This window comes from Hylobates moloch, unplaced genomic scaffold (genome assembly GCF_009828535.3).
Source record: "Hylobates moloch isolate HMO894 unplaced genomic scaffold, HMol_V3 SCAFFOLD_1, whole genome shotgun sequence".
Lineage (NCBI taxonomy): Eukaryota > Metazoa > Chordata > Mammalia > Primates > Hylobatidae > Hylobates > Hylobates moloch.
Window position 1 is genome coordinate 67,542,565 of NW_026652276.1, and position 26,597 is coordinate 67,569,161.

General features: G+C 36.0%; 1 protein-coding gene across 1 annotated transcript in view; it reads left to right on the forward strand.

The window, feature by feature from the left end:
• Window positions 1–26,597, forward strand: part of CHN1 (chimerin 1) — a 209,995-nt gene that overhangs the window by 88,311 nt on the left and 95,087 nt on the right. Inside the window, exons 5-6 of the mRNA XM_032755326.2 lie at window positions 736–767; window positions 3,823–3,936. Of these exons, the coding sequence (XP_032611217.1) occupies window positions 736–767; window positions 3,823–3,936 (146 nt within the window). The remainder of the gene's footprint in view (window positions 1–735; window positions 768–3,822; window positions 3,937–26,597) is intronic.

The window sequence follows — 26,597 nt, forward strand, 5'->3', positions numbered from 1 at the left end:
TTGTTACCCACTCCTATTTTCATTATAGTATTTACTACTACTTTCTGTTTTCATTTTTAAACTTTATTGTCTGTCTGTCACTATTAGAATGTAAGCTCCAAAAGAGTTTTGGTCTTATACAGTAATGTGTCCCTGCAGGTAGAACAATGCCTGTCACATATTTGCTGTTCAGTGAGTGTATTTTGAATGTTCTCTATCTTCCTGTGAAAATTCCTGGGCATTTATCTTGCTGGGGCTTTTCTTAGCTATAGCCAACACACATGCCCTGATAAGCTGTGGTGAGGGAAGAGATGATGGGACAACAGAAGGGTAAGAGTATATGGAGATGCTAACAGAATGGAGAGTCTGGAGCAAGAAGGAGAGGAATAGCAGAGGAGGATGGGGGAGATAGCTACAATTGAGTGTGTCACAATTGTGTGGCTGTATGTTTTGGGGTGTTATATTTTACTCTTGAATAAAGTGAAATTTTTTTCAGCTTGTTAAATTCTAGAAACTAAAGATAGTTTAGTCCAACTACATACACAGCATTTTATAAATAAGAAATAGGTCTGGAGAGATGAAGTGACCAGTCCAAATGGCACAGGTAACCTGCTGGTAGAACTGGGACTCCATACTCTGTTATTTGAATTCTTTTTTTAATATATGCTTTACTTTGTCACATGCACAAAATGTTGAGTTATGTTCTGCACATTTGCATTTTTACAAATATGCCCTTTTTTTTTGCTTTCCCAATAGGTGGAAAACAGACCAAAGTATTATGGAAGAGAGTAAGTATGGATTATTAGAAAACATTTTATAGATTGGCGTATGTAAGAGAGACAGGGTAAACGGATGCTTTTAAGTGAAAGCAAGATGAAGTATTCAAGTTTGGTGGAGTTGCATTTATTTCTTAAAAATTTCAAATGTGATCTAATTGGTGAACAATATAGACAATAAAGACAAGTATAAATAAGAAAATAGCATGGGAAAATGTACATGCAATAATGTTAAGGATGCAAACCATACAAGTAAATAATCTTAGATGTATATGAGGAAAATGTACATATTTGTGTTTTTGTGTACTTATATATTAGGCATATAGATATGTATATACACACACATGTATGTACAGTGGGATGTGGGTGATTTATTCTATATATTTTTATTTTTCAGATTTTCTTAAATAGTATGTATTATCTTTATTATGAGAAAAATATAATAATTCATGCTACTCAGAAACAGCTAATGTTAACAATTTGAAGTATTACTATCTGAAGAAATATTTTCCTAATGGATTTGAACCAAATTGAGATATTATACATACCATTTTATAGCCTGATTGTTTCATTTAAAATTGACAATGAGCATTTTTCTGTTTTGTGAAAAATGCAATGATTTTTAAAGTCCTTAATTTTTCAGGTTATTGAAAAACAGAAATGTAGCACTTTGGGGAAAAGAATAAAAATCACTCATAATCTCATCATTCCTCAAAATTGTTTGTTTCTTATGACTGGAGATCATATCAGATAAAAGTATACATTATAAATATTTTTAAATTATTTAAAATTCTTTATGTTTTCAAGACTTAGAAATGGATTACAGATGCACACCTATGAGTTGAGGAAAGGGTGATTTCAAAGTTAAGAACCACTGATATTCTACAGTACAGTTGTATTGTAATTTATATAGTCATTCTGCTTTTGGTATAATAGGTTGCTTTTAAACTATGCTATTGGAAGTAACACCATATGAAACATCTCAGTACATGGGGTCTTGGGGGTTAGAAATTTTTGATCAACTTGTGCAAATAATTTTAAAATTCTTTAAATATATTGTCAAGTTTTGTTTCAGAGTTTTTCTTTAGTTTGATTTTCTTTTAAGTTAATTGAATTTTTTTTTTTTTTTTTAAGATGGAGTTTCTCTCTTGCTGCTCAGGCTGGAGTGCAATGGTGTGATCTCGGTTCACTATAACCTCCGCCTCCTGGGTTCAAGTGATTCTCCTGCCTAAGCCTCCCAGGTAACTGGGATTACAGGCGCCCGCCACTACGCCTGGTTAATTTTTGTATTTTTAGTAGAGACGGGGTTTCACCATGTTGGTCAGGCTGGTCTCAAACTCCTGACCTCAGGTGATCCACCCGTCTCAGCTTCCCAAAGTGTTAGGATTATAGGCGTGAGCCACCGCAACCGGCCTGCAATGAGGTTTTAAAAATTACAAAACCTCCTGGGTTCAGGCGGTTCTCCCACCTCAGCCTCCCGAGTACCTGGAACTATAGGCAACTGCCACCACACCCAGCTAATTTTTTGTGTTTTTAGTAGAGACGGGGTTTCACCATGTTGGCCAGGCTAGTCTCGAACTCCTGACCTCAGTTGATCCACCTGCCTCGGCTTTCCAAAGTGCTGGGATTACTCTTGCCCCTAGTAATGTTCCTGAATTGTTAAGGTGCCATTTCAACGCCTTTTAAATGTATCATTCCAAATTCAAGTGACTATTGTTCCTTTAGTACCAGTAAAAGCTGCAAAATTTCTTTTGAGCAATGAGTCATTGCAGTTATTGTAGGGGAGGAAAGACTTTCCCTCTACCGTCCTATGTTTGAGAGCTGGGTCTATGAAATAAACAAACAATAGGCAAATTAACAGGAGAGAAGGTATACAAATTTATTAATTTTTAATACTACTTGCACAGGGGCATCACAGAAAAAAATAAAGTGAATACCACTCCAAAAAGTGAGGTTTAGAATTTTTATACCATCATAACGGGAATGGGAGGGAAGTTTCTGGCCATTTACGGGAAGGTAAATGATAGTTTGTGACAGAGTTTGTCTGAGTGTGTTGTCAACTTTTAGTCTCCTCTCCTCCATAAGAGTCAGTCTTCCCTGGTTGCTGAAACTCACGGGAGGGCATTGCTAACAGTTGAGTTCCTTTTGGATGATCTGTCTTTAGGTAGATAGGGAGAGTCAGAGAAAGCCTGTGTCTGCATTTGATGTTTTTAAAGTGCCTTTAGCTCAAAATACTTGATACAGCAAAGTGGCATATTTTGGGGTGACATGTCCTGAATTCCTTCATTATCTTTGAGTTATAGAATGATATATAGGTTCTTTGTAAATTGTAAATCGCTATACAAATGTAAGGTGGCTTCTTATTTTTAGTATGTGTCACAACTGACATTTTTTTTCAGTGTTTTATGCCAGATTGTTATAGGTTCATCTGTGTTTGTGTAAAGAGCATGTTATTTATGTTATTTATGTTTATTTTTTCTCTATTTTTCTATGTTAATCAAAGATAAGGTTTTAGCAGGGAATGAAAACAAGTATTATAGTTGTTTGCTTTGGGCTTGAGTGTTCAGTAATGCAGATTATGCACATTATTGGGCAATCATGCCAATTAAGAACAACCCAGGGTCCTGGAAAATTGCCAACATAGACTCAGCCAAAATTTTGGAGCAGTGCTGCTAATGGGAAGAAAGGAAAATAGAATACATTTCTGTGTTTTATTTATTTTTTCTTTTCTTTAGCAAGCCATATGGTTAAATGGATACATAAGAAAGGAATTGTCCTCTTGAGAGAGGTGGTTGATCTTCCCTTAGATGGATGTGAATTTTGATTCCATGGTTGTTAACTGGATTGGGTAGTACTTTGGTGCTGTTCTTATCACCACAGAGAAGCTGGCTGGGGGCCAGGCCCAGAGAGACACAAGCATAGTTAAACCCAAGTGCTTCCCTTCCATTGTGTGGCAGTACTTCATCTTGAAAACAACAGGAGAAGGTGGTGGTGGTGGGATGTTGTTTTATCTTGTTTTATTGAAAAATGTAGAAAGCACAGTTTCTTAGTAGACTTTGTTTCTTAGGTTTCATGGCATGATCTCCAGAGAAGCAGCCGACCAGCTCTTGATTGTGGCTGAGGGGAGCTACCTCATCCGGGAGAGCCAGCGGCAGCCAGGGACCTACACTTTGGCTTTAAGGTTGGTCATGGGCCTGCAATTACTACTGTGCTTTATTTAAAACTCTCTTAATAGAGGGCTTTAAATTTTAAAAGCATCCAGCATGTAATTGAATTGGTTCTTGTTTTCTTGGGATCTAATTACCATTTTAATAGCTTTGAGACCCTTTAAAAATTCCTCGTGAATGGTAACACTCAGTAATTAAGAATAGAAAAACTTTTTTTTTTTTTTTTTGAAATGGAATCTCACTCTGTTGCCAGGCTGGAGTGCAGTGGCACGATCTCGGCTCACTGCAACCCCTCCACTTCCGGGTTCAAGCGATTCTCCTGCCTCAGCCTCCCGAGTAGCTGGGATTACAGACGTGTGCCACTACGCCCAGCTAATCTTTGCATTTTTAGTAGAGACGGGTTTCACCATGTTGGCCAGGATGGTCTCCATCTCTTGACTTCGTGGTTCACCCACCTTGGCCTCCCAAAGTGCTGGGATTATAGGTGTGAACCACCACGCCTGGCCTGTAAAACTTTTAAAGCATTTTGCGGTAGCTGCTTCCTTCCATTCCATCTTACCCCTTCTTTCCTGTTTGTCTAGCTTGTCGGCTTCCATCAATTTCTTGAATAAGGAAAGAGATCAAGAGAAAAGATCTTCATAACTCATAAAGCTAAATTCAGTGCCATTTCTCTTAGGTTGCCTTTTGGTTGGAGCAGTTTTTCTTGGGAGCTCTTGACTCTTCCCTATCAGCTGAGCTTCACTTAGTGTTTTGGCTTTACAGTACAGTGCCCAGAAGCAAATACTCCTGCTAACCCTGCAATAATAACCCAACAGTAAGAACAATAATACAAGAGCATACTTGTCCATTGGACTTACCTTATGCCAGGCCTGTAACCTCATTTAATCCTCACAACCACTCTATGTATTGTTATTACCCCCATTTTACAGATGAGGAAACAGAAGACCTGGATGGAGGTTGAATAACTTGGTGAAGGTCACACATTTAATAACTTGTGCTGCTGCTATTTGAACCCAGATTGTCTGACTTCGGAGTCTTTGCTCTTAGTCATTCTACATTGCTGCCTCACCAAAGGCTGGGAATAATTATCCATTGTCTTTGTTCATCCCTTTATTTGTTCATTCATATATACATTCATCTATTTGGAAAAGACTTAAAAGCAGAGACTTCTGAAGACAGAGGTCAAATATATGAAATTTCCTTTGGTAGTCACAAATAGAGGATAGAAAGTTGATGTTAATGTTTAGGACTAACATGTCTAATTCCTTCTCCAATCACTTAATACCTGTGTGAACGAGCAGGGCCTGCTCTGATTCCTGTCCATAAGATTTGATATTAATCTTTCTGTTAAATAGAATGATACAATTCAGTATTATTTCATACTGAATGCTGAAATAATTGAATACTTGGAGAATAGAGCTTGTCACAGGAGTTCATGGAAATTTGCCTTTTATGGTAAATTATAAAGTGTAAATTCCCCTTCAATTACTTAATTATACTGTTTTTTTCAGGTTTAAATTGTGGTATACAGGAAAAAAATTCTGGTATGGCAATTCAAATACCTATTCAATTTACCATTAATTGAATTAGAAGACTGATTTGGGGCAAATCACAGAATTTCTTGAAGTTAGTTTCTTCATCTTTCTACTCCTAACATATTATAATTCTAGAATTCTTCACCACCTTATTTCCAAATAATCTGGTCATCTGATTGTCTATGGTAAACAGCCTTGATGTAAATGCTGGTGGTCCAGAATAAGGAAGGAAGAAGGTGAGGTAAAATGAGAAACAGAAGCCTCGCTTTCTTTCCCCTTGGTTGCCATTTCCCCTGCATTTCTCCAGGATCACAAAGAAGTTATAAAACTTTAATTTGAACTCAGTTTTTCCTAACTGCAAAATTCAAGTACTTTCACCACATTACGCCACATTGCCTATCATCTTATATCTGTCACACAGTTTTCACCAGCTGATACCAGCAAATACTTGAAGGCTAAGGGATTTAGTTCGGAGAAAAGTAGCACCGAGACCTTCATATCTCTTTCTCATTCCCGCCTTCTTGCACTCTCCCATTCTACTCATGGCTTTACATTTATAATCACTTCCCATCCACTTTGGCCCAGTAAATCTTGATGGGAATGTTTCAAATTCATATCTCTGGGGTAACTTAAAGCCTTTCTTTTGTTACTGAAAATTGCCGTAAAATCATTACTTGGAAAAGAAATAATAGCGAGTAAAAGGGGGCTATAATGGTCATAGATAGAGGAATTTTACTTACAATATACATTGAGTAATTTGTGTGCCCAAATATGATTGACATTTTCCTTGTTTTAAACTTGATGTATGGCTGGGAAGTGTTAAGCAAAGTCTGAAATAGAAGTTGCATTGATGTATGTATTATTCTTATCTGATACTCCCATTTCAACTGATGATTCTCCCAGTTCACATCAATTTGTTTTTAACATACACGTAATCCATTAAGGGGTAGCCAGTTTGTCTATTTTATACCCGTCAGTGTTATTTATGCATTTACTGTGTCAACTAGGGGCTCTAAAATTAGGAATAAGTCCTTGAACTTGATTCCTCATAGGTACCTCAATCTCAATATATCTCAAACTGAACTCAACACTTTTCTCCCAAATATGCTGTGATATCTATATTTCCTTTATTAGCTGGTCACATTATTATTCAGTCAATTCCATAAGACAGAAACTAAGAAATTATTTTCAGTTTTTCTTTTAGGTGTATTTTATTGTATTTGTAAGGCCTGGCACTATTCATCCAGAGGCCCCTACCTTACATTATACTACACACTATACTTCATATCAAATACATATTTTCTGCTGTTAAAATTATGTAAGGATTTTATGTAAATTGCTTTTGAAATTAACTTTAGTTTTATAATTTTCTTTTTTTCTGTTTTGGAGCCATACCTTTCTTTTCATATTTCATATTTTTTATATTTTTGTATTTTTCACTTTTCTTGGACCCTGGCAAGCCCTGGGTACTGTACCTGTATGATAATGATTAAGAGGACTTTTTCTTTGTTGCTCATCTCACACAGCCAAAACCAACAATCTTATTTCTTAAGTATTTCTCAAAATTACCTCTCCTTTTCAACTCTAAGCCACTTTCTGGACTAGTTAAGTAACTGCCTAAGAAATGTCTGTGTGTCCAGCCTTGTCCTCCCCAGTACTATAAATGATCTGCCTGAAAATCCAATGGTGTGATCAGCAAGGTTGTAAGGTTAAGGAGAGCACAGAGTTTCAAAGAACACACCTCCCTCAAGCATTGGCATCTCTCCTGCACTTAAAGGGGACTAGCCCTCCACTGAGGACCCTAATGAATGCTATGAGGTGCTGTTTAGGGGAGTGTGTATTGTATGTGTGCTGTCACGCTACCAACTTTCTGCAGTCAGAAAAGAAGTTTTCACCATGTGGCATGGCAGGTGTTCTATGGGTGAGATATTTTTCGCTCTTCATTTGCATCTTCTTCCATGCCCCATCTCAGCCTAAATTTTAGGCTGAGCCTTGTCTGGCTTTTCTACCTATGCTCATATTCATCTCTTGACTCAGGAAAAATGATTTTTACTCAGTGAATGTTTGTCACACAAGGGAAGCATATAGACAGACATTTGCATGTTCAGAGTGTGTAGTTGAAAAGAAGATGCTAGCCAGGCACTTGGTTATGACTCATGAAGTGTTTCAAAGTGATTCTCAGATTTTCTGTATGCTGATTTTGACAACATTTGTATTCATTGTAGTTTAATCAGATGTGGCAAATAGCAGTTACAAGTAACCTAAAATAATTTAAGAGGTTTGATTGAAAACACATGGCTTTCATCATTTTAGAACTAATTATTTAAAAGATATGTTTTATAAGACACTCTAGTTTTTGTCACTAAAAGAAAAAAATATTAGGTTGAGTTTGGACATTTTCTATGGGCCATTTTTCTGGTTTACTATTCCTGACTTCTGGTGTTTCTGATCTGCTGTTAGACCCATCCATTGAGTTTTTAATGTCAAATACTATGTTATTTAGTTCCAGAATTTTCATTTGATTTTTGGAAATTTAAGAAGGTGAAAAACCTTGTGGAGAGCTAATATGAGTGAATATATGAAATGATCTTTTGAATATTTGATATCTACTTTCTCATTGTCACCACTGTCCTGGATAAAAACCCAAACAATTTATGGGTATAAATGCAGTCATAACCCATTCAGAACTAATTTTTTTCTTGCTGTTTTTATCTAAACATTTTATTTTTGGGAGGATTGCTGTAAATGCCAAAAGGCCTTTACTAACTTAACAAATTTGTATCATTTTTATCCTAATGGCTGTTTACTTTTCCTGCCTTAACGAAAATAATGCAAATAGGTGAATTATAGCCTAAAATTAGGATCTTACTATTATTTCTCCTAAGTCATCCATGTATTGCAGAGCACATTTGCCTAGACTCTGTCCAAGAGTTTTCTTGGAAGTTAAAAAAAAAACAAAAACAATTCTTTATCAACGTTGGACATTTAATATGGCATAAGACTAAAGTTATGCATTAACTTTGACTTATTATTGGGCTCTCTGTCAATGTTGGTTCCCTTTGACATAAAATACCTCTTTTTCACAATGACTTAACCTGCTAAATTTGTTCATTTTTACTAAGAAAAATAAATATTGTGTATATTTCACTAAAACTACAAAAGAAAACTGGAAAAAGAAACATTTAAAATGTTAACAACTTAAACAGGAACACTTTCTATGTAATGTATAGATTGAAAGAATAGAGGAAAATCAGAGAGAATAAGGAATTAAGATTTAAAAAAAAACTATCAGAAAATAATTGCAGTTACCCACTCTCACTGTTAGAACTTTGGAAATGAAGTTGTAGTATAGACTTTAGAATTAGACAAACCTGAGTTCTAGTTGCCTGCCTTATTTTGTATATTTAACCTTTTCAAGCTTTAGTTTCCTATTTATAAAACAGGGATAATAATCCCAGTATATTGCAAAAGGGACCCTTAAAAATTCTGTTATTAACAGCATCCCACTTTCAAGAATCATATTCTCTATCCATTGAGATGCTTTCAGACACAAGTATTACTTGACATTCAAAATAAGCAAACTCTACTCACTTAGACGTAAGTTATTTAAGATAATATCTCACATACTAAGTTCAGAAATGTAATAATAGCATGGATGGTCAGTATTCTAGTGATGTTATGAAGGACTTGTGATCTTTCTGTTTGTATTCATGGCTAGTCACAGCATCAACTTCAGTCTAAGGTTGGTTTTCCTTGCGGTCAAAAGGTGGCTGCCAGTGCAATCAGAATTGTAAGATTTCTTGTTTATGTCCAGCAGGAGAGTGTAAGGGAACCTCTCTTCTCTCTTGCAGTATGCATCCTTTCCTTCAGGTTAATAGGGCTAGCATGAGTCTGCCTTTCCCATTCCTGGACCAATAACATCTGAGAGAAATGCATGTACTGATTGCTTGTCTAACCTAGCACCTGCTCCTAGAACTGGGAAATGGGTCAGCTTCTTCTGGAAGATAAGGCTTTGGAAGGAAGAATGAATGACCAAACAAAATCTGGTTTTCTTTTCTTGTTTTAAGTGAAGGAAGAAGGTTGGAGGAAAGGAGGGAACGTGTATACCAGTTAGATAGTTAACTATAGCCAAGTACAGGCTGTACTTAGAAAGCAGTTTCTTTGTTAGGCAGATCAACCCATGGTGTAATTTTTCAAATATTTTAGCTCTGGTCAATCTCTTACTAAAGTTATATATCTAATTTTAGCTTTAGTAAATACTGTAGTAAGAAAATCAGGTGTGAGTTCCAAAGACAGTTTTATGTGAGGGCAGGTGTCAAAGAGTTTGGTAAAATATGTTTTGATAATGTTCTTTTGCCTATAATATTTTAAAAATTTGATTTGAAATGTTTTCCAAACTGACTTTAGGTCAGCATTTTAAAGGTGATATGGAAAACCTAATTATATTAATAATTTTAGCATAATGAAACCCATAGACTTTTTATTAATATCTAAAAATACATATCCCTGGTATGTCACTAATATGTGTCAAGGCCTTTTCATGGAAATTGGAGGGGCTTGCTCTTCAGTGTTAAATTGGACAATTGAAATAATTCTCCAGATTCTGAATTATTAAAAAGAGCAGCATTTATTGAGCTTCTGTATTGTGCCAGATACTATTCAAGTGGGTCAAGAAAGAAGACATTTAAACTAGCTCTTAAAGGTAGACTGGCTTACCAAGTAAAAGGGGTAGAATATGATGAAAAACAAGCATTTTGGGAAGAAGAAATGGTGCTGGAATGTAGAACAGCATGGAGCATTTCGTGTATGGCAGTCTGCTGAGGGACTGGGAGTATGGGAAATTTTAGCACTTAGTGTGCCAGGAGAGCCTAGAATTTCATGCTTAAGAATTTGGGCTTTATCTGTAGGAAATGGGAATCATTGAAGGCTTTTAGTAGAAGACAATAGGGTTACATTTATGATTTAGAAAGATCATTGCTGGAGGAATTAGAATGCTGAGTGGAAAGGGTGGTAGGAACTATGTTTTACCAGAATTATTTGGATAATTAATTTAGTAAGCAGTTTTTCTTTGACTATAGAGAACTGATATTTAAAAGGGCTTCTGTATACCTTATAGATTTTAAAGGGTTCACTTTGAAGAGAACTGTTAACTCCAAATTTGGCAACTCCAGAGACATTTCTGTTAATCTGACTCATTTTAGCTTCTCTAAATTGGGAGAAGAACAAAGTGACATGTGCAAGAGTCTTGATAATCCCCAAACCCGGTATCTGGATATTTCAGGGCATATTTGGACATATTCCAGAGAATGCCTTATACCTACAATACTTGGCACTTTCCTGTTGATTTTATGCTGACAGTAACGTAAGAATTCTTTAGAAAAATTTTAGTAATTGAGAACAAATGATAAACACTGAAAAAACATGATATTTGGGAAAATTATATTTTCTTTTTTTTTTTTCTTTTTTTTTTTTTTTGAGACGGAGTCTCGCTCTGTCACCCAAGCTGGAGTGCAGTGGCGCGATCTCGGCTCACTGCAAGCTCCACCTCCCGGGTTCATGCCATTCTCCTGCCTCAGCCTCTCCGAGTAGCTAGGACTACAGGCGGCTGCCACCACGCCCGGCTAATTTTTTGTATTTTTAGTAGAGATGGGGTTTCACCGTGGTCTCGATCTCCTGACCTCGTGATCCGCCCGCCTCGGCCTCCCAAAGTGCTGGGATTACAAGTGTGAGCCACCGTGCCCGGCCGAAAATTATATTTTCTTTTAAAATATGTCACATTTCATAAATTCAGAAACAAAACTTTTATCAATCTGAAAAATAAAATTTATTATACAGAATAGTATGTATAGTATCATACTACTTATATAAAATTTCATACCTATGGGTGTATATTTAAATAGAAAGGTGTCTAAAAGAATGATCACCAAAATGTTTGGTGTTTATCTCTTAGTGACTAACTTAAACATGATTGCTACTTCTTTGTATTTTTTGAGTTACCTGATTTTTTTTTTTTTACAATGCACATGTATCATTTCACAAGCAGAAAAAAAAAAACCAAAAGAGCTATTTTTATTTTGAGAAGAAATGAAGACATTAGTTGCAATGTTGGGTCAAAACAAAAGGTAATACCTCCTAAATCTCCAAAGATTTGACACTAAACAGAATGTATCAATTTATTTAAATAATTCCTTGGAAGAAGGATTGGTCAGCCCTGGGGCAATAGAAAGAAAAGTCATAGAGGCCTCTGTTCCATCCAAGGTCTATATGGGAGGGGAGTCTTGACCAGCACTGGCAGTGCTGTCTCTGGCATGGAGAGGAAAAAGGAGCCATATGGGTCTCTCTGCCATTAAACGTAATCAATTGAATTTTTTTTCTGTCAGTAGTTCCCAGAGCCTATGAGTATTGTTAATACGAACTCATTTGATCATGAGACCCCCTTTTCATGGACTTTCTCAGTGGAACACACTTTGAGAAATGTTCCATTCAACATTTGATCCCTCATTTCCTCTTGCTCTGGACCTCATGCTCACCAAGCAGCCTTCTGATTAATGACTTCCCGTATTGTCTGTCTGCAGAGTGAGAAAACTTAAAATATATAGACTGAGTGTTCAGAGGCTTTGAGTTATTATTTCTCATTTTCAATTAACAAATTAAGATTAAATGCTGGGACTACTGGGAGGAAAAGAAGGAAGAAAGTCTACAAGGTTTCTTCTGTTTGGTAAATTCAGATAAACATGCACTCCCCAGTCCTCATTTTTCCCCCCCTTTAAAAAGACACCCTTTTTTGATCAATGAACCTAAAATGACTGCTTGCTAAAGTGTTAACTTGATAGAGTAAAAAATGTTAAGGGTTAATTGCCTCACTGATTCTTTTTCTTCCTGTTTTCTCATTTTTTTCCTGGACCAAAAAAGACTGCCTCCTATCCAAAGAGTGTTACGAAACATCTACTGAAGGCAACCAAGCACTGTTTCTATGTATTATAAAATTGCATCTTTTTTTTTCTTACTCTGTTTGCAAGCATGGCTTTTGCATGTTCTCATATCTTACTTTCTTAAAACTGTTTCTTCAGTTATATAGCATAGCAATTCACCTATTTCAAGTGTACAGTTCAGTGGTTTTTAGTACATTCACAAAATTATGACATAATCAATTTTAGAACATTTAATCCCCCGAAAAGAACCTCTATACCCAGTTGCCCTCACTTTCTGTTTCTCCTCAGGTCTCCTAGCCCTAAGCAACCATTAATCTACTTTTGTCTCTATTGATGTAAACAACCTAGACATTTCATATAAATGGCATTATATAATATATGTTCTTTTGTGACTGACATTTTTCCCTTAGCGTAATGTTTTCAAAGTTTATCCATGTTGTAGCATGTATAAGTACTTTGTTCCTTTTTACTAATGAATAATATTAGAAACATATTCCAATAGTTGATGGACATTTGAGTTGATTCTACTTTTTGGCTATTATGACTAATACTACTGTAAATAACATTATTATGAATAAAATTGTGTACAAGTTTTTATATAAACATATGTTTTTATTTCTCTTGGGTATATACCTAGGAGTGAAGTTGCTGGGTCATATTGTAACTCAAAAGTAACCTTTTGAGGAATCATGGAATGGTTTTCCAAAGTGGTTATATCATTATAGTCCCACCAGCAGTGTGTGAAGGTTCCAGTTTCTTCACATCCTTTTTAACACTTGTTATATCTCTTTGAATATAGACATCCTAGTATATGTGAAGTGCTATCTCATTAAGGATTGATTTGCACCTTACTCTTGAATGGTATTTCATTTAAAAACATTTTTATCTGGCCGGGTGCAGTGGCTCACGCCTGTAATCCCAGCACTTTGAGAGGCCAAGGCAGGCGGATCACGAGGTCAGGAGATCGAGACCATCCTGGCTAACACGGTGAAACCCTGTCTCTACTAAAAAAACACAAAAAATTAGCTGGGCATGGTAGCTGTAGTCCCAGCTGCTCAGGAGGCTGAGGCAGGAGAATGGCATGAACCCGGGAGGCGGAGTTTGCAGTGAGCCTAGATTGCACCACTGCACTCCAGCCTGGGCAACAGAGTGAGACTCTGTCTCAAAAAAAAAAAAAAAAATTTATCCTCAGCATGGTTTTTATTCACTAGTATTCTGTCTGTTCAAACTTCAGTTCTCTCTCAAAAGTATGCATACATAGCGGTGGATTTAAAATAGAAGGTAGAGAAAGCCAAGCTGATTTCAAGATATTTTTGGCTTTTGTATTTTTAAAGCATAGTATAAAGCAAATTTTATTATTTCATTTAAGGGTAGAGTTGAGTTTCAAGTACATTTTGGGGCTAATAGAAACTTGTACATAAAGAGGATGACTGTCTCTCCAGTTATCTACTTTGCAAAGAAGAACTAGAATCTCATGTGTGTATCTGCTTTAAGGTACAGTGGAAGACATGCTAGATCCTCTTAAGATCTCTTTTTAGTAACTAGATACAGTCCTAGCATATGTTGATAATGTGATTCCTTTTCTGTGAATGATTTGGAGCCACCAAATATTTTTTAATGGACATAACAGTTTTATAAATATAATAATAGCTAACATTTCCAAATCTTTACTCTTCCAGGCATTATGGTAAATACTTTATGTGAATTATCTTTTAGATAATCCAAACTTTTTCTGGCATTCATACAAAGTGATAATGTGTGGTACATTAAGGTAAATGCATGAGATTGATCATGGCCCAGTGTGACTGGCTCAAGGACTTCAATGTATCAGACACTTTTTGGCCTCTGAAAGGGCTAGACAGGTTTGCTGTCTTGTAACCCATAACCTCTGTTCTTGGCAACAGGTTGGAAAATTAAGTTTTATCTATAAAATAAGACCATGTGGTAGATACTATTATTTTCCCCATTTTACAGATGAGAAAACCAAGGCTTAACTTGCTCAAGAACAAACAGCAATAAAACTAAGAAATATAACTTGTTTAAAAACAATATCCGGCCGGGCATGGCAGTCATAAAACATGCAGCACTTTAAGTTGACAAGAGGTATGACACAAGAGTAAACTCTTAATTTTTATTTTTTTATTATTATTATTTTTTTTTTTTTTGAGACGGAGTTTTGCTGTTGTTGCTCAGGCTGGAGTGCAATGGTGCAATCTTGGCTCACCACAACCTCCACCTCCCGGGTTCAAGTGATTCTCCTGCCTCAGCCTCGCGAGTAGCTGGGATTACAGGCATGCGCCACCATGCCCAGCTAATTTTGTATTTTTTAGTAGAGACGGAGTTTCTCCATGTTGGTCAGGCTGGTCTCGAACTCCCGACTACAGGTAATCCGCCTGCCTCAGCCTCCGAAAGTGCTGGGATTACAGGCGTGAGCCACTGTGCCCGGCCTACTCTTAGTTTTTAAATCAATGCCATTTTAGTAATTAAGATTTTAAAGTTATCAACACATTACTATTTTTATAAACAGATATACCTTTGTTTAAAGCCTGTAAAGATAAGGTTTATTCCAACTTATTCTCAAGGGTTAACTTTCCACCCCCGTAGTCTCAAAAGAAAAAAGCCAAATTAAGTGCATTTGCAGTTTAATAATTTAAACAAAAATCCCATTATAAGTTCACTTGGTAATTATTTGTACTTATAAAAATAATTTTATAGTAACTTTGTATAACTTATTAAAGTAAAACAGCAATAATTCTTTATAAAAATAACAGCATATTTGCATCTGTGTAATTTATTATATTTCTATTATAAAAGCAACACATAGATATGGTTTAAAAATTTTGAAATAAAGGTGTTTAAAATGATATAGTACTTTCCCACCGTGACATACTTCCAGTTCCACTCCCTAGAGATAACACCATTCACGATTACTTTCTATCCTTCCAGAAGCTGGTCATGCATAAAATATACTTCTGTTTTTATGGCATATATGCATATTGTGTTTTATTTTAAATGAAAACCGTTAAGGAGTGGCTAACTGTAACAGCAAAGATGATCTCTAGTCTTTGCAGAGGTTTGCCCTATTGTCTACCTGACTATATAGTTGTGCAGTAAACAGCTAATGCCCGACAAAAGCCATCATTACCTTGTTTATTTAGTTGTAGCGAATTGGTAGTTTAAGATCATGTTGAGCCAGATTCTGTGAGTTTAGCTTCAGTGCCTATGAGGAGGTTGATGATCAGTGATAGAATGGACAACCAGATAGTCAAAAAGGACTCATCTGTGTTCTGTAAATGTAATTGTTATTTAATTTATTGTGGCTTTGAGTTTAGAATACTGATAAAATTCTGTTAAGCAAGGAATTTCTGTGAGAGGGTGATACAGTCTTTTTTTTTTTTTTTTTTTTTTTTTTTAGATGGAGTCTAGCTCTGTCGTCCAGGCTGGAGTGCAATGGCCCAGTCTCGGCTCACTGCATCCCCTGCCTCCTGGGTTCAAGCAATTCTCTGCTGCAAGCCTCCTGAGTAGCTGGGATTACAGGCGCCTGCCACCACGCCCGGCTAATTTTTGTATTTTTAGTAGAGACGGGGTTTCACCTTCTTGGCCAGGCTGGTCTTGAACTCCTGACCTCGTGACCCACCTGCCTCAGCCTCCCAAAGTGCTGGGATTACAGGCGTGAGCCACCGTGCCCAGCCTGGGTGATACAGTCTTTACAGTACTGAAGATTTTGTGTGAAGAAACTATTGCTGCTATGTTAGAAAATGATAAAATGCACTGAAGTAAAAAATGTAATTTTGCTAATGATTGAAAACACCCAACAATTCCTAATTGAATCTCAAAACATCAGGTTGACTTATAAAGTGAGCTTGGCCAAAGAGTTCCTGAGTAAAGCCAGAGAATCATAGTAGATACTGATAAAGGGGCTTTTGCAGTTTTAAAATATGAAAATTGGTTGAAAGCATTTTTCATGTTAAAGAAGAAGGATCAAGAGGAACTGGGGAAGGATTATGCTGCTAGTAGGCGTTGACGTGTAATGTACTGTGTGTTCTTTTGATCTGATAGCTCATGATAGGTTCAGTTGGTTACCATGGTTTCATTCCATTTCCTGCAAACCTTCTTGTTGTGCTATTTGGAATAAGTGAAAAATAATGTTCTGTAGAAAATTTTTCAAAACTGTTTTTCTCCTCTTAGTTTAGATTATGAATCATTTTATGGGAAAATTTTAAGATATAAGAGTAGGTGATAACACATGATGACAGTAACATTTAGTTCTGCAGTATTGGAAAATTAATATTGATGAAGGGGATAGCACAATTTATTTAAAAATATAATATATTATCAGTGCTAAAAAGCTTTTTAAAAACATTAATATAGTAATTCCAGTTTATGTGAGGTACCCTTGCTCAGGTGTTCTTTGATAAAACAAACCATAGAAAGTAATTGATATGACACAGTAGGAAGTGGGTAGTTTAACATAAGGCATCCCTTACTTGAAAAAATTGATGTGTTCCTGACAATGTGTTGCAAATTGAACTGTATTGTAAATGCACAAGAGGAGATAGCTGTTCAAAAAGATTAGTATTTTTCCCTGACAAATATACAATACAAAAATATTTAAAAATGTAGAAAAACACAAAGAAAAGCAAAAAGCACCCCAATTCTACTATCCAGAAATAATCACTGTTAAAACTATGTTGTATGAAATTCTAGCATTTTCCCGAGTTATACAGAAATGACTTTATACAAGGTACACTATATTATGGTATGCTTTTTTTCAGTTAGCTGTGTATCATGAATATTTTCCATGTTGATAAATATATGAGAAGTTTGCTATTTGAATTAATTCTTCATAAGGTTAAGTTTCACCTCCCCTTTTTAAAAATTCTGATTTTCACTTATATTTACTTATTTAAATGTAGGTCTATCAGTAACTTTGTTTTTATTACCATGTGTACTATATATAAAATGCAGAAAAGTAGGAAAAGAAAAATATTACCTATAATCTCATGGCCCTCAAAGACAAACATTATTTTTTGGCATTTATTAAATGTATTTTTGTTGTTCTCCCTGTTGCTTTGTTTTTAGAAAATTGCAGTATCCTTCTAGGTGCTGGAGATACAAGGAAAAACAAAACAGTCAAGATCCCTGGCCTTATGCAGCTTAACAGTTTATTAGGTAGAGAGAGGATTAGACTTTAATGAATTGTCCCACAAATGCCAAGCTAAAAACTGAGGCAAGTGCTGTGGAGGAAAGCAAGGGAGCTGTGAGTGCACAAAGGAGGATCTGATCTAAACCCGGAGTCTCACTCTAAATCTAAATTGCAGTCAGGGAAGGCTTTTCTGAGAAAGGAAAGTCTGATTTGAGAACTGAAGGGTTGTGAGAGTGATCTAAGGGAAGAGAGTGAGTGAGAGGGCAAAGAGAAAGAACCTAGAAGCCCGACTAGCATGTCCATGCATGGGCTGCAGTGCACGTCTCTCAACTGAAAGAAGAGGGTGGCCGGGAGCACAGTGAGTTGGAGAGGGAAGAAGTGAGGCTGCACATCTGCTTCTTGTAGGCCCCGTTAAGAATTTTGCTCTTTATTCTAAGAGCTGGGCTGTGACATAACCCGAGCTTGAATTTCCTTTTGGTTTCTGAAGAATAAACAGTTGAAGTAGATCAATAGTGGATGAACACAAGAAAGTTACTTGTTACCTTTTCTCTTAGTAACTAACCTCTTCATGTCCATTGCTCTCTATATTTTGTGTATAGTATTTATGCAACCATTTATTATATTTACCATGCACGTTTTCTCTATTTTTGTTGGTCTTTGACATAATTTAATGTTTCCTGGTTACACTTCAGTGAATCTTTTTCTAGTGAAAATTTTATTTTATAAAATTTATTCCATTTTTCTTTGCCCTACATAGCACACCTCCACAAGATATTTGATAGTTGATAGTTACTTTTTTTTTTTTTTTTTTGAGATGGAGTTTCGCTCTTTTTGCCCAGGCTGGGGTGCAATGGTGTGATCTCAGCTCACTGCAACCTCTGCTTCCTGGGTTCAAGCGATTCTCTTGCCTCACCCTCCCGTGTAGCTGGGCATACAGGCACCTGCCACCATGCCCAGCTAATTTTGTATTTTTAGTAGAGACGCGGTTTCACCATGTTGGCCAGGTTGGTCTCGAACTCCTGACCTCAGGTGATCCACCCGCCTCAGCCTCCCAAAATACTGGGATTACAGGTGTGAGCCACTGCGCCTGGCCTTGATAGTTATGTTTTAAAAATTTTTATGAGACAGGATCTTGCTCTGCTGTCTAGCCTGGAGTGTGATCATAGCTCACAGTATCCTGGAACTCCTCAGCTAAAGTGATCTTCCTGCCTCAGCCTCCCAAGTAGCTAGGACTACAGGCGCATATCACCACACCTGGCTAATTTTTTCATTTTTATGTAGAGACAGGGTGCTACCAGGCTGGTCTTGAACTCCTGAACTCCTGGCCCGAGAAGCAATCCTCCCTTCTCGGGGTCCCAAAGTGCTGTGATTGTAGTTATAAGTCACTGCCCCTGGCCTTGGTAGTTACATTTACTCTCCTCTAGATTTCATAGTGTGTTTTATACATGTAACTTGTTTATCTGCCAATAATTTATTTTGATATTAGATAAATATTTTCCCAACTGTATTGTATTTAATACTTTCTTCAAAATATTAATAGGTACACAGAAGTAAAGTAGAATATATTTGGGGATTGTTGCATACTGTATCCCTGTCCTGGTGATATTTTTAAAGACTCTGAGAAGTTTTGCAGTGAAACAAAATGAACATACATATACACATAAAAACTGACAGTTTGTTATTTCCCTAACTTTTTTGAAAACAGGTAACACTAATGCCTCACAGAATACTGTATGGTATAATTCTAAGATTTGTTTGCTAATGGCTAAGCAGTGGTTCAAATTCAATCTGGGTGGCCTTTCCACCCCCTTTCCCAATTTTGGGGAATTATTCTTAACATCTTATTGATGTCAACTCTACTTTGGAATTTGACAAGCTCCTCAAAATTGAGGTTACATTTATTTTTCCTGTCCTTAATTTTAGTCAAAAAGACATGGCTAAGCACATAGATCAGGTGCTGGCAAACTTTTTCTGTAAAGGAACCTATAGTAAATATTTTAGGCATTGCAGGCCAATTGAGAGTATTATGTTACATAGATGCTTGTGTAGCCATTTAAAAGGTAACCACTGAAAAATTTAAAACCAATGTTTAGCTTGTTGGTGATACAATAATAGGCAGTGGCCTAGATTTGGCTCTAGAGCTAAAGTTTGGCAACCCCTGTCTGTTACTGCTACCATCTTTGGCAAATCTTTGACCTCTTTACACAATCTAGAGTTGACATATATACTGAGTCACAGACACAGGGACAAGAAGATATTCACAGGATGTAAGTGTTTTTATTTTCACTTTGCTTTCGTTGTTCACATATAATTGCTATTATTTTTATTGATGATTTTTAAACTTACCTATACTGTGACTCTTTCTAATTCATATGTATCGTGTCTGTCTTCTCCTGAGTGCCCTACCTTTTCAGTTACCAAAATTTTTCTTAGACTAGGCTTCTTACAGCACTTTTTCATTCAAAAAGAATCTACTGGTATAAATGTATATAAAAAAGGAACTGAGAAGGTAACAAGGCTGTATGGGGGTCTAGGAACCAAAGGAGCCCATCCCACTGGCAGCCAAGGAGTTTTAAAGCTCTGTGACTCCCCCAGGATTTTCTTGGAATTTTCTAAGCAAGCCCAATCCCCATAAAAATAACTAAAATTATACTCTTTATTTTTCCTATATCATTGTAACAGACAAACAAAAGTATATTTTGGGGTGGCAATAATAGGTAATTGAGAATATTTTAGGGACTTCCTGTTTATACATTTCTTTAGTTTATTAATTTTGTTATTATGGTAGAATTCTTAGACAAGAATTTTCTGCCACTGTTGGGGAGAAAGTTAACATAGGATAACCTTTTTAAAAATTTATAGTATTATGCCCAGAAAGACATGATCTTTTAGAAAAAAAATCTTAAAATAATGAAATTATTCTATCTTTGCAGTAAGGAATGAGAACTGGAATTAGGTTTGACTACAAGTAACTGAATAAGAAGCGACAATTTCTTTGTTTTTTTGAGATGGAGTCTCGCTGTGTCACCCAGGCTGGAGTGCAGTGGCGCGATCTTGGGTCACTGCAACCTCCGCCTCCCGGGTTCAAGTGATTCTCCTGCCTCAGCCTCCTGAGTAGCTGGGACTACAGGTGTGCGCCACCAGGCCCAGCTTTTTTTTTTTTTTTTTTTTTTTTTGGTAGAGACAGGATTTCACCATGTTGGCCAGGATGGTCTCAATCTCCTGACCTCGTGATCCGCCCGCCTTGGCTTCCCAAAGTGCTGGGATTACAAGCATGAGCTACCGCACCTGGCCAGAAGTGACAATTTCTTACCCAAAGTTGTTTGTTTTTCTCCGATGTTCAAAGCATTGGGAGTGACTTCAAGGCTGGTGTGGCTCTCCACAAGGTGAGAGGCCCTGACTAGTTCCATTTTGTTGCTTTTCCTGTGTGTGGCACCCAAATTTATCTCGTGGTGGCTGCAAGGCACCAGACTATATGCACATTCCAGCTAATGAGACGGCAGAGGGGTGAAGATACCATTTGGATTTATTCTCATTTGTCACTCCTACCAGCAAGGTAAAAGAAGCTGAGAAATGTAGTAGTTAGTCTAGGGAGCCATGTTCATACCTGAAAATCAGGATTCTATCACTGAGGAAAAAGAGAGAAATAGATATTGGGAGGCTATCAGCAGTCTCTGTGGCAGAAATAAAAGATGGATTTCTGTCAGATTTAGGAGCAGGTCACTCAGTTGGAGAAATACTTTAAGTGGGTTCTTTCCTTCTCCCTGCCTCTTTTTTTCACCACAGGCCTTTTTTTATTAATACTCCCAGAAGAGAATAGATTGTAAATCAGTTCTAAGGAACCTATTCTTTCTGTGTTGTCTGAACTGTCTGGCTTAGCCAGCTTTCATTTTCATTGTGTTTATTTTTGTGTTTTCTATCAAGTTATGAGTTTGCTTGTTTTCAAAATAAAAGTACATACATATATGGGTAGCTTAACTAGCCACTAGAGGGGCTGATGAAACTCTACATTGCTTTTTTGATCTACTACAGGAGGCAGGGGGAATACTTTTATTACATGGAGCTAAACTTTGGGGTATTTTGATTTTTTTTTTTTTTAACTATCTTGCCAATAGAACGAACATGTCTAAGACCTATCTGGAAATATATGTTTATGTATACATACACACACACACACACACACACACACACACACACACACACAAGCACACAGAGATTTATTTTATCTGTTGATAATTCTGTTGTGATCTTAAGGCAAATGTTGATCTTTTGTCGTTTATGCTGACAGCCATTCAAGGACAGGCTTCTGCTCTGCCAAAATACAAAAGAATAAATGCATTTCTTTTACATTATAATGTGCCAAACAATAAAAATTCAGTAAGTGTACACAATAAGATATTGCTTAATTCAGGAATAATCATCTTTTCAGTCTTTAAAATCAGTACATTTCAGAAACTGGAACATCCATTTTGAATAAGAAAGAGCACAAGGTTGCAAATGGTTATCCAGCATTTTATACTCAAATTTTGCCGGAACACACAGATGATACACCAATTTTAGAATTTGCCAGAATCTATCAATAGAAGGTGGGAGGAGAAATCCCTTTCTTCCTTTGCTTCCCTCCTCTCTGTACTCTTTCACATTTAATTATAAGCCATTTCACTAAATTTATATATATGATTTGAATGTTGATATATTTACAGTATAGGTAAAAAGGTAATTTATATCATTAGATAGTAGATGTATATTATATACATATGGTGGTGATATTCATTAACCAACAAATACAAATTTTGAGGATTTGTTGATAAACAGAATTAAGTACAGTGGTGTTGGAAACAGGAAAACTAGAAGCACCAACACCCATAACTGTTGAAGGTTAAATGTTTAATGTAGTCATTATCTGAATTTACTCATTTACTTTGCAGATTAAGAGGATGAATATGATATATACAACATGTGGGCTTTTGTGTAGTGCTGTCTGTATGTCTTTCTAAAAATTGTGTAAAAGCATGATGTGACAAACTGTGAGTTGGACTGACATCATAATTTTCAGCACAAATACATGTATTGTTTACTAAAATACTTTTATTGAAAGATATATATTAAGTTCATATAGTTACCTACCTAATTAAACTGTCCTCTCTATCCCAGCCAAATGTCACCATATGCTTTTTAGAAAAGCGTGATTTAATTGTTTAGTTTTTAAGAAATTAGCAAAGCTTAGGAAGAAGTGACAGGCTGGTAACATGCCTTGAAAACAGTATGAAATAAAATAGGAACTTGATTAAGAAGAGGGAGGAGAATACAGATAAAGATATGAAGCAAAGAGGTTTGTGTTTTCTCTTTTATAAGTGTAATCTTTAGCATATCTAATACATAGAGAAGTTAATGCGTTATGTAGCAGTATTCAGTTCTATCTCAGGAATACAAACCAGGCTCTTTATACTATACTGGGGCTTATAATGAACATATGTAGATCTTATATATAAAGGAGTTTTTTTTTAATTTTAGATTTGGCCTTTGTGACTTCTCATTTTCCAACTAATATAATTTAAAAAAATTGAAGCCCAAAATTATTAAGAACTTTATAAATGTCATATAAGCATACATAGATGTGGATTTAGAGTCAGTATAGGTGTTTTGGGTATTCTTAATTAATTGGTCCAAAGTCACTTTCCTCTTTTATCAGAAATGTTTCAATGTCTTGATTTTAATCACATTCACTTCTCTCCTCTGCTCACTGAAGCTGCCGATGAACCTTCAACTCTCCTCTGTGAACAGTTTTTTGTGAGTTGAGCTGAGGAGAAAATGGAAACTTTCCATATATAATTAATACTTATAGTAGAATCTGAAGGGACTGAGATTTCAGAAACCTACTTCGCTATGAATAGCATAATTTTTCAGATGGCCCATTCAGTTTTTAGATTAAGGGTAATAATTACTTCTCTTGTCTTGCGTGAACAGATATGTTTGGATTTACAGAGGGAAGGGCAGTTATTAATTTGTCTCAATGGATTATCCTTTTGGTTCTCCTAATCTGTACCCCTGTTTTTCTGAACTTGTTTATTTATCTTTTTTAACTTAATTTTTAAGTGCAATTACAGTATTGTTAACTCTATGCACATTGTTGTACAACAGATCTCCAGAACTTTTTCCTCTTGTGTGACTGAAAATCTATACCCATTGAACAACTCCACATTTCCCTTCCTCCTACCCCATAGCAGCCACCATTCTACTTTTTGTTTGCATGATTTTGACTACTCTAGATATCGGTATAAGTGGATTCTTTTTATGATTGGCTTATTTTGCTTAACATAATGTCCTCACGGTTCATCCATGTTGTAGCATATGAAAGGATTTCCTTCATTTTAAAAGCTGAATAATACTCCATTGTGTGTGTGTGTGTGTGTGTGTATACTCCTATATATAACCACATATATATATATACATAGTAGTCCTCTCTTATCTGCAGTGTATATATATATACTGCAGTATATATATATACTCCTATATATAACCACATATATATATATATACACAGTAGTCCTCTCTTATCTGCAGTGTATACATTCAAGACCCCAGTGGATGCCTGAAACTGTGGATAGTACTAAACCCTGTGTGTGTGTGTGTATGTGTGTGCATGTGTGTGTATATACTATGTTTTTTCCAGCTGATAATGAGCTACTAAGTGACTAACAGGTAGGTAGCTTATACAAAATGGATATGCTGGATAAAGGGACAGTTCATGTCCTGGGAGAGACAGAGAGTGAAGGGGCAAGATTTCATCATGCTGTTCAGAATGGCACACAATGTAAGGCATGTGAATTATTTATTTCTAAATTTTCCATTTAATATTTGCATACCGTGGTTGACCATAGGTAACTGAAACCACAGAAAACGAAATCATGGATAAGGTGGACTACTGTACCACATTTTCTTTATCCACTCATCCATCAATGGACGTCTTGGTTGCTTTCACATCTTGGCTATTGTGAACAATGCTGCAGTGAATATGGGTGTGCAAGTATCTTCAAGATCCTGTTTTCTATCCTTTTGAGTAGATATGCGAAAGTTGGATTGCTGGGTCATATAATAGTTCTATTTTTAATTTTGTGAGGAACCTCCATACTGTTTTTCATAGTGTTTTTCACCATTTTCCAGCCTCACCAACTGTACACAAACATTCCATTTTCTCCACATCCTCACCAATATTTGTTATTTTCTGTTTTTTTTAGTAGTGGCCATTTTAATGGGCATGAAGTGATATCTCATTATGGTTTTGATTTGCATTTCCCTTACGATTAGTGATGTTGGACATCTTTTCATATGCTTGTTTGTCATTTGTATATCTTCTTTGGAGGAATGTCTATTCCTTTGGCCAGTTTTTAATTGGGTTATTACTACTTTTTGGTTATTGAGTTATAGGAGTTCCTTATATATTTTATATAGTGTGGATATTACCCCCATATCTGATAATATGGTTTACAAATATTTCCTCCCATTCCCTAGGTTACCTTTTCACTCTGTTGATTGTTTCCCTCATTGTGCAGAAGTTTTTTGTGCTATAGTGCCATCTGTCTGTTTTTGCTCTTGTTACTTGTGCTTTTGGTGTCATATACAAGAAATTACTGCCCATTCCAATGTCATGAAGTTTTTCCCCTATGTTTTCTTCTAGGAGTTCTGTTGTTTCAGGTCTTCTATTTAGGTCTTTAATCCATTTTGAGTTGATGTTTGTACATGGTGTATCCAGATGATTGCTTTGCATATAGGTGTCTAGATTTCCCAACACTGTTTGTTGAAGAGACTATCCTTTTCCTGTTGTGTAGTCTTGGTACTCTCGGTAAAGATCGTTTGACCATACACATGACAGTTTATATCTGGGCTCTCTGTTCTCTTTCACTGGTCTATGTCCAAAACCATACAGTTTTGATTACTGTAGCTTTGTAGCTTTGTTATATGCTTTGAAATGAGGACATTTGAGGCATCCAGCCTTGTTTGTCTTTCTCAAGATCGTTTTGGCCATTTGTGGTCTTTTGAGATTTCATATGAATTTCAGAATCTTTTTTCTACTTCTGCAAAAATTCTATGGAGGTTTTAGTAGGGATTGCTTTAGTATCTAGATTGCTTTAGTGTCTAGATTGCTTTGGATAGTATGGACATTTTTAACAATATTAAGTTTTCTAACCTGTAAACATGAATGTCTTCGCATTTATTTGTGTCTTCAGTTTCTTTCAGTAATTTTTTGTAGTTTTTAGTATACAAGTCTTTTGCCTCTTAAGTTTATTTCTAAATATTTTATTCTTTTTGATACTCTTGTAAATGGAATTGTTTTCTTAGTTACCCTTTCGGATTGTTCATTGTTACTACATAGAAATATAGCTGATTTTTCTGTGTTGATTTTTGTATCCTGCAATTTTACTAAATTCATTTATTGGTTCTAATAGTTTTCTTGTGGAGTCTTTAAGGTTTTCTGCATATGAGATGATGTCATCTGTGAACAGAGGTAATTTTACTTGTTCCTTTGCAATTTGGATGCTTTTAATTTCTTTTTCTTGCCTAATTGCTCTGCCAAGAACTTCCAGTACTAGGTTGAACAGAAATGGTGAGGGTGGCCATCCTTGCCTTGTTCCTGATCTTAGAGGAAGAGCTTTCAGTTTTTCAGCATTAAATTTGATATAAGGTGAGGGCTTTTCATCTATGACCCTTGTTATACTGAGGTAATTTCCTTCTATTCCCAGTTTGCTGAGTGGTGTTTTTTGTTGTTTAAATGCAAGGGTGCTGAATTTAGTTAGATACTTTTTCTGCATCAATTGAGGTGATCATGTGGTTTTTGCCCTTCATTTTGTCAATGTGGTATATTACATTTATTGATTTTGTATAGTGACTCATTCTTGCATCCCCAGGGGTAAATTTCACGTGGTCATATTATGTATGTAATTCTTTTAATGTGCTATTTAATTTGGTTCACTAGGTTGGTGAGGATTTTTGTTTCAATATTCATCAAGGATATTGGTCTGTAGTTTTCTTGTAGTAATCTTTGTCTGGCTTTGGTATCACAG